General features: G+C 48.7%; 1 protein-coding gene across 1 annotated transcript in view; it reads right to left on the bottom strand.

Annotated features, from left to right (window-relative positions):
• Nucleotides 1-2402: 2402 nt before the first annotated feature.
• Nucleotides 2403-9138, bottom strand: part of LOC311123655 (calmegin) — a gene marked incomplete at its 3' end in the record, with an annotated part of 9942 nt that continues 3206 nt past the window's right edge. The window contains exons 5-12 of the mRNA XM_084197896.1: nt 7805-7946; nt 7636-7717; nt 6075-6267; nt 3666-3931; nt 3149-3268; nt 2787-2910; nt 2680-2711; nt 2403-2411 (exon numbers count right to left, since the gene is read on the bottom strand). Of these exons, the coding sequence (XP_084054022.1) occupies nt 2403-2411; nt 2680-2711; nt 2787-2910; nt 3149-3268; nt 3666-3931; nt 6075-6267; nt 7636-7717; nt 7805-7946 (968 nt within the window). The remainder of the gene's footprint in view (nt 2412-2679; nt 2712-2786; nt 2911-3148; nt 3269-3665; nt 3932-6074; nt 6268-7635; nt 7718-7804; nt 7947-9138) is intronic.

Here is a 9138-nt window from a genome sequence, read left to right as displayed (position 1 = left end):
ACATGCTTCGTTTTCTTCATGTGGTTTATAATCACGGAATGATTCAATGATTCTACATCCAGATTTGGAATTTAAAAAAATCATAAAACGTATTCTGCTGCCTGGATTTCTACAGGAAAGGTTTTCTAAATGTCCGATGATTATGGCCACACACAGAAAGCCCAAGAGTGATGATACATGAGAAGTAGCCTTCAAGTCAATGAAAAGTCATGAAGACCGTTTTATTTATTTTTTCATTCTAAAACATTTTAAACAGTCCAATATCAGAATATCTTCAGGATGTCTTCTGCGTTCCAGTCAGTGAATGTTGTGTTAGCAGCTTCAGATGTGGAGCACTTCACTAGTGAAGGGAAGGATGTGGAGCACTTCACTAGTGAAGGGAAGGATGTGTGTCCAAGATCACTTTAGTTTTTGTCCCAGGCAGTGTCTCCATGACAACCTGAAGAACGCTCCGACACCCTACAGAGAGTTAACAGTCTGAAGAACGATCCAACACCCTACAGAGAGTTAACAGTCTGAAGAACGATCCGACACCCTACAGAGAGTTAACAGTCTGAAGAACGATCCAACACCCTACAGAGAGTTAACAGTCTGAAGAACGATCCAACACCCTACAGAGAGTTAACAGTCTGAAGAACGATCCAACACCCTACAGAGAGTTAACAGCCTGAAGAACGATCCAACACCCTACAGAGAGTTAACAGCCTGAAGAACGATCCAACACCCTACAGAGAGTTAACAGTCTGAAGAACGATCCAACACCCTACAGAGAGTTAAGTCTGAAGAACGATCCGACACCCTACAGAGAGTTAACAGTCTGAAGAACGATCCAACACCCTACAGAGAGTTAACAGTCTGAAGAACGATCCAACACCCTACAGAGAGTTAACAGCCTGAAGAACGATCCAACACCCTACAGAGAGTTAACAGTCTGAAGAACGATCCGACACCCTACAGAGTGTTAACAGTCTGAAGAACGCTCTCAGTCATCACGCACACTGGATGCTGTAGAACACGCACCATGTGGACTAGATCTGGTTAGGGTTGGTTAGTCCTCAGGCTGGTTATGGTTGGTTAGTCCTCAGGCTGGTTAGGGTTGGTTAGTCCTCAGGCTGGTTAGGGTTGGTTAGTCCTCAGGCTGGCCAGGAACTAGATCTGGTTAGGGTTGGTTAGTCCTCAGGCTGGTTAGGGTTGGTTAGTCCTCAGGCTGGTTAGGGTTGGTTAGTCCTCAGGCTGGCCAGGAACTAGATCTGGTTAGGGTTGGTTAGTCCTCAGGCTGGTTAGGGTTGGTTAGTCCTCAGGCTGGTTAGGGTTGGTTAGTCCTCAGGCTGGTTAGGGTTGGTTTGTCCTCAGGCTGGCCAGGGACTAGATCTGGTTAGGGTTGGTTAGTCCTCCGGCTGGCCAGGGACTAGATCTGGTTAGGGTTGGTTAGTCCTCAGGCTGGTTAGGGTTGGTTAGTCCTCAGGCTGGTTAGGGTTGGTTAGTCCTCAGGCTGGACAGGGACTAGATCTGGTTAGGGTTGGTTAGTCCTCAGGCTGGACAGGGACTAGATCTGGTTAGGGTTGGTTAGTCCTCAGGCTGGTTAGGGTTGGTTAGTCCTCAGGCTGGTTAGGGTTGGTTAGTCCTCAGGCTGGTTATGGTTGGTTAGTCCTCAGGCTGGTTAGGGTTGGTTAGTCCTCAGGCTGGTTAGGGTTGGTTAGTCCTCAGGCTGGACAGGGACTAGATCTGGTTAAGGTTGGTTAGTCTTCAGGCTGGTTAGGGTTGGTTAGTCCTCAGGCTGGCCAGGGACTAGATCTGGTTAGGGTTGGTTAGTCCTCCGGCTGGCCAGGGACTAGATCTGGTTAGGGTTGGTTAGTCCTCAGGCTGGTTAAGGTTGGTTAGTCTTCAGGCTGGTTAGGGTTGGTTAGTCCTCAGGCTGGCCAGGGACTAGATCTGGTTAGGGTTGGTTAGTCCTCAGGCTGGTTAGGGTTGGTTAGTCTTCAGGCTGGTTAGGGTTGGTTAGTCCTCAGGCTGGCCAGGGACTAGATCTGGTTAGGGTTGGTTAGTCCTCAGGCTGGTTAGGGTTGGTTAGTCCTCAGGCTGGTTAAGGTTGGTTAGTCTTCAGGCTGGTTAGGGTTGGTTAGTCCTCAGGCTGGCCAGGGACTAGATCTGGTTAGGGTTGGTTAGTCCTCAGGCTGGTTAGGGTTGGTTAGTCTTCAGGCTGGTTAGGGTTGGTTAGTCCTCAGGCTGGCCAGGGACTAGATCTGGTTAAGGTTGGTTAGTCTTCAGGCTGGCTAGGGACTAGATCTGGTTAAGGTTGGTTAGTCCTCCGGCTGGCCAGGGACTAGATCTGGTTAGGGTTGGTTAGTCTTCAGGCTGGTTAGGGTTGGTTAGTCCTCAGGCTGGCCAGGGATTGTCAATTGTCACTCATTCTGTAGACAAACACATAAAGACACATGACATCAGTAATGTCTGTAGAAAGCCATCTAATACATAAAGGTCAGAGGTTAAAGGTCGTATCTTCACCTCAACCTCCAGGTCTGACTTCCTCTGAGCCTTCTGAGTCTCTCTCCTCCTGGCCCCCCCTCTGCTCACCGCACCTACACAGACATATATTACATCTTGACCGTGTACTGTGTGCCTGGCCCCCCCTCTGCTCACCGCACCTACACAGACATATATTACATCTTGACCGTGTACTGTGTGCCTGGCCCCCCCTCTGCTCACCGCACCTACACAGACATATATTACATCTTGACCGTGTACTGTGTGTGCCTGCAGATACGGGATGTTCATGTGTGTCTCACCATAGTCTGAGAGGCTGGTTGGTCTGTCTGGCTGGTCTCTCTCTGGTTGTCTCTCTGGTTGTCTGTCTGGCTGAGGTTCATCAGACTTCTTATAGTAGTAGTCCTGGTCAGGGGGGCCGAACCTCTGACACATACAGACACATTACTATTGGATTAGTGTCTGTGTGTGTGTGTGTCTGTCTGTCTGTGTGTGTGTGTGTCTGTGCGTGTGTGTGCGTGTGTGCGTGTGTGTGTGTCTGTCTGTCTGTCTGTGTGTGTGTGTGTGTGTGTGTGTGTGTGTGTGTGTGTCTGTGTGTGTATGTGTGTGTGTGTGTCTGTGCGTGTGTGTGTGTGTGTGTGTGTGTGTCTGTCTGTGTGTATACCTTGTCCGGCCACATGTAGCTGATGAAGAGGATGATGGGTAATCCCACGGTGAAGACGTAGACCCCCCAGAGCCAGGGACGAGAGTTAGTCGCTATCAGGAGTCGCTCCAACAGGCCGGGCTGGGAGAACACACACACACACACACACACACACACACACACACACACACACACACACACACCACACAACACACACACATACATACACACACACACACCACACACACACACACACACACACACACACACCACACAACACACACACATTCACACACACATACACACACACACACACACCACACACACACACATTCACACACACATACATACATACACACACACACACCACACACACAACACACACACACCACACAACACACACACACCACACACCGCACACGCACACACACCGCACACACAGAGACATGCACACGGTTATTTTTGAGTGGAGTATCACAAAGAGAGACGTACATATTGAGAGAGAGAGTGGGGGAGTGAAACAGACAGAGAGACGTACTTGTTTCCGGCCCCAGGTGTCCTGTGTCCATCTCTCAGCCAGCTCCAGGTCATCAGTCAACAGGAAGTTGTCAAACATCACTTCCCCCGACAATGACCACAGTTCCAGACCCAGCGCCCCGACTGACCCCGCCCCTAACCCAGACACCGGGGACTCTGGTTGCCTGTCAGAGGATTCTGTGTACTGGACCTCGTCTGTCAGCAGGCGGCCTTGACTGATCAGCGATTGGTCAATGAAAATCTCATACCTGCTGTCTAGATACAATTCTACAAACACACACACACACACAGATGTGAGGTTTAGGGTGTAGTATTTAGTGGTTAGGGTGCATACTAACGTAGAGGTAGGGTTTAGTGGTTAGGGTGCATACTAACGTAGAGGTAGGGTTTAGTGGTTAGGGTGCATACTAACGTAGAGGTAGGGTTTAGTGGTTAGGGTGCATACTAACGTAGAGGTAGGATTTAGTGGTTAGGGTGCATACTAACGTAGAGGTAGGATTTAGTGGTTAGGGTGCATACTAACGTAGAGGTTGGGTTTAGTGGTTAGGGTGCATACTAACGTAGAGGTAGGATTTAGTGGTTAGGGTGCATACTAACGTAGAGGTAGGATTTAGTGGTTAGGGTGCATACTAACGTAGAGGTTGGGTTTAGTGGTTAGGGTGCATACTAACGTAGAGGTAGGATTTAGTGGTTAGGGTGCATACTAACGTAGAGGTTGGGTTTAGTGGTTAGGGTGCATACTAACGTAGAGGTAGGATTTAGTGGTTAGGGTGCATACTAACGTAGAGGTAGGGTTTAGTGGTTAGGGTGCATACTAACGTAGAGGTAGGGTTTAGTGGTTAGGGTGCATACTAACGTAGAGGTTGGGTTTAGTGGTTAGGGTGCATACTAACGTAGAGGTAGGGTTTAGTGGTTAGGGTGCATACTAACGTAGAGGTAGGGTTTAGTGGTTAGGGTGCATACTAACGTAGAGGTAGGGTTTAGTGGTTAGGGTGCATACTAACGTAGAGGTAGGGTTTAGTGGTTAGGGTGCATACTAACGTAGAGGTAGGGTTTAGTGGTTAGGGTGCATACTAACGTAGAGGTAGGGTTTAGTGGTTAGGGTGCATACTAACGTAGAGGTAGGGTTTAGTGGTTAGGGTGCATACTAACGTAGAAGTTGGGTTTAGTGGTTAGGGTGCATACTAACGTAGAGGTAGGGTTTAGTGGTTAGGGTGCATACTAACGTAGAGGTAGGATTTAGTGGTTAGGGTGCATACTAACGTAGAGGTAGGATTTAGTGGTTAGGGTGCATACTAACGTAGAGGTAGGGTTTAGTGGTTAGGGTGCATACTAACGTAGAGGTTGGGTTTAGTGGTTAGGGTGCATACTAACGTAGAGGTAGGATTTAGTGGTTAGGGTGCATACTAACGTAGAGGTAGGATTTAGTGGTTAGGGTGCATACTAACGTAGAGGTTGGGTTTAAAGGTTAGGGTGCATACTAACGTAGAGGTTGGGTTTAGTGGTTAGGGTGCATACTAACGTAGAGGTAGGATTTAGTGGTTAGCGTGCATACTAACGTAGAGGTAGGGTTTAGTGGTTAGGGTGCATACTAACGTAGAGGTAGGGTTTAGTGGTTAGGGTGCATACTAACGTAGAGGTAGGGTTTAGTGGTTAGGGTGCATACTAACGTAGAGGTAGGGTTTAGTGGTTAGGGTGCATACTAACGTAGAGGTTGGGTTTAGTGGTTAGGGTGCATACTAACGTAGAGGTAGGGTTTAGTGGTTAGGGTGCATACTAACGTAGAGGTATGGTTTAGCGGTTAGGGTGCATACTAACGTAGAGGTAGGGTTTAGTGGTTAGGGTGCATACTAACGTAGAGGTAGGGTTTAGTGGTTAGGGTGCATACTAACGTAGAGGTAGGGTTTAGTGGTTAGGGTGCATACTAACGTAGAGGTAGGGTTTAGTGGTTAGGGTGCATACTAACGTAGAGGTAGGATTTAGTGGTTAGGGTGCATACTAACGTAGAGGTAGGGTTTAGTGGTTAGGGTGCATACTAACGTAGAGGTAGGGTTTAGTGGTTAGGGTGCATACTAACGTAGAGGTAGGATTTAGTGGTTAGGGTGCATACTAACGTAGAGGTAGGATTTAGTGGTTAGGGTGCATACTAACGTAGAGGTAGGGTTTAGTGGTTAGGGTGCATACTAACGTAGAGGTAGGGTTTAGTGGTTAGGGTGCATACTAACGTAGAGGTAGGGTTTAGTGGTTAGGGTGCATACTAACGTAGAGGTAGGGTTTAGTGGTTAGGGTGCATACTAACGTAGAGGTATGGTTTAGCGGTTAGGCTGCATACTAACGTAGAGGTAGGGTTTAGTGGTTAGGGTGCATACTAACGTAGAGGTAGGATTTAGCGGTTAGGGTGCATACTAACGTAGTGTGTAGAGGTGTGGTTGTCGGTCGGTGAAGTACACTGTCAGGTCATCGGCGGGTTGGGGGGCGTGTATCTCCTGGTTACGGCCGTTGCTAGAGTCCGTTACCCTGACGATGAGATGGAGGCGGTGGCTGGTGCCGCACTTATCAGGACCAAACATCACCGAGTACGGAGTGGACTCACTGAACTGGCTCTACACACACACACACACACACACACACACACACAGATATACAAACGCACTTTGACACATGCACAAACACAACATCATACAACTGCCTCTATACAATACAACAACAGAACAACAAGCATCATTATAGCTAGAGGTAGATGTTGAGTTGTAGCAGTTAGGTTGACTCACCAGTCGTTAGGTTAGGTTGACTCACCAGTCGTTAGGTTAGGTTGACTCACCAGTCGTTAGGTTGACTCACCAGTCGTTAGGTGAACTCACCAGTCGTTAGGTTGACTCACCAGTCGTTAGGTTGACTCACCAGTCGTTAGGGTGACTCACCAGTCGTTAGGTGAACTCACCAGTCGTTAGGTTGACTCACCAGTCGTTAGGTTGACTCACCAGTCGTTAGGGTGACTCACCAGTCGTTAGGTGAACTCACCAGTCGTTAGGTTAGGTTGACTCACCAGTCGTTAGGTTGACTCACCAGTCGTTAGGTGAACTCACCAGTCGTTAGGTTGACTCACCAGTCGTTAGGTTGACTCACCAGTCGTTAGGTTGACTCACCAGTCGTTAGGTTGACTCACCAGTCGTTAGGTTGACTCACCAGTCGTTAGGTTGACTCACCAGTCGTTAGGTGAACTCACCAGTCGTTAGGTTGACTCACCAGTCGTTAGGTTGACTCACCAGTCGTTAGGGTGACTCACCAGTCGTTAGGTTGACTCACCAGTCGTTAGGTTAGGTTGACTCACCAGTCGTTAGGTTGACTCACCAGTCGTTAGGGTGACTCACCAGTCGTTAGGTTAACTCACCAGTCGTTAGGTTGACTCACCAGTCGTTAGGTTGACTCACCAGTCGTTAGGTTGACTCACCAGTCGTTAGGTTGACTCACCAGTCGTTAGGGTGACTCACAAGTCGTTAGGTTGACTCACCAGTCGTTAGGGTGACTCACAAGTCGTTAGGTTGACTCACCAGTCGTTAGGTTGACTCACCAGTCGTTAGGGTGACTCACAAGTCGTTAGGTGAACTCACCAGTCGTTAGGTTGACTCACCAGTCGTTAGGGTGACTCACCAGTCGTTAGGGTGACTCACCAGTCGTTAGGTTGACTCACCAGTCATTAGGGTGACTCACCAGTCGTTAGGTTGACTCACAAGTCGTTAGGTTGACTCACCAGTCGTTAGGGTGACTCACCAGTCGTTAGGGTGACTCACCAGTCGTTAGGTTGACTCACCAGTCGTTAGGTTGACTCACCAGTCGTTAGGGTGACTCACCAGTCGTTAGGTTGACTCACCAGTCGTTAGGTTAACTCACCAGTCGTTAGGTTGACTCACCAGTCGTTAGGGTGACTCACCAGTCGTTAGGGTGACTCACCAGTCGTTAGGGGAACTCACCAGTCGTAGCTGATGGGTCTGAGTCAGCAGTTTGATGTAGGCTCCACTGCACTCTACATCTCTCCCGAACTTCACCTCATACCTGTACACACACACACACACACACAGTAGTAAGTAGTTTGATAAAGGCTCAACTGATGTGTGGGTGTGTGTATGTGTGTGTACTCACTGCAGGCAGAGCGGTGTGTGCATGAAGGTGAAGGGTCTGTGAAGGTAAGCAGCGATGGCGTGGTGTCGTCCTGATGACTTCATCACCAGTGCTCTGTTCCCAGGATACATTGCAGCCTCTGGCTCCTCCAACACCCACTGGCCTGGAGGAAACACACAACATTACCTTTAACCCCTGACCCTAACCCTAAACCCTAACCTCTGGCTCCTCTAATGCCCACTGGCCTGGAGGAAACACACAACATTACCTTTAACCCCTGACCCTAACCCTAAACCCTAACCTCTGGCTCCTCTAATGCCCACTGGCCTGGAGGAAACACACAACATTACCTTTAACCCCTGACCCTAACCCTAAACCCTAACCTCTGGCTCCTCTAATGCCCACTGACCTGGAGGAAACACACAACATTACCTTTAACCCCTAACCCTAACCCTAAACCCTAACCTCTGGCTCCTCTAATGCCCACTGGCCTGGAGGAAACACACAACATTACCTTTAACCCCTGACCCTAACCCTAACCTCTGGCTCCTCTAATGCCCACTGGCCTGGAGGAAACACACAACATGACCTTTAACCCCTGACCCTAACCCTAACCTCTGGCTCCTCTAATGCCCACTGGCCTGGAGGAAACACACAACATTACCTTTAACCCCTAACCCTAAACCCTAAACCCTAACCTCTGGCTCCTCCAACACCCACTGGCCTGGAGGAAACACACAACATTACCTTTAACCCCTGACCCTAACCCTAACCCTAACCTCTGGCTCCTCTAATGCCCACTGGCCTGGAGGAAACACACAACATTACCTTTAACCCCTGACCCTAACCCTAAACCCTAAACTCTGGCTCCTCTAATGCCCACTGGCCTGGAGGAAACACACAACATTACCTTTAACCCCTGACCCTAACCCTAAACCCTAACCTCTGGCTCCTCCAACACCCACTGGCCTGGAGGAAACACACAACATTACCTTTAACCCCTGACCCTAACCCTAAACCCTAAACTCTGGCTCCTCTAATGCCTACTGGCCTGGAGGAAAACGCACAGTATGAAAAAAATAAAAATTAATGTATGCACTCACTAACTGTAAGTCGCTCTGGATAAGAGCGTCTGCTAAATGACTAAAATGTAAATGTAATGACCTTTAACCCGTGAAATATAACCCCTAACCTCAGTGACAGCTCCTGGTCATACGTGCTTCATACACCTGTACCTACCTATACCATCGTACTGTCAGTCTACCTACCATCGTACTGTCAGTACTGTCAGTCTACCTACCATCGTACTGTCAGTACTGTCAGTCTACCTACCATCGTACTGTCAGTACTGTCAG

Source organism: Coregonus lavaretus (assembly GCF_964263955.1).
Source record: "Coregonus lavaretus genome assembly, contig: HAP1_SCAFFOLD_2449, whole genome shotgun sequence".
Lineage (NCBI taxonomy): Eukaryota > Metazoa > Chordata > Actinopteri > Salmoniformes > Salmonidae > Coregonus > Coregonus lavaretus.
This window is presented reverse-complemented; position numbering and strand designations above follow the sequence as displayed.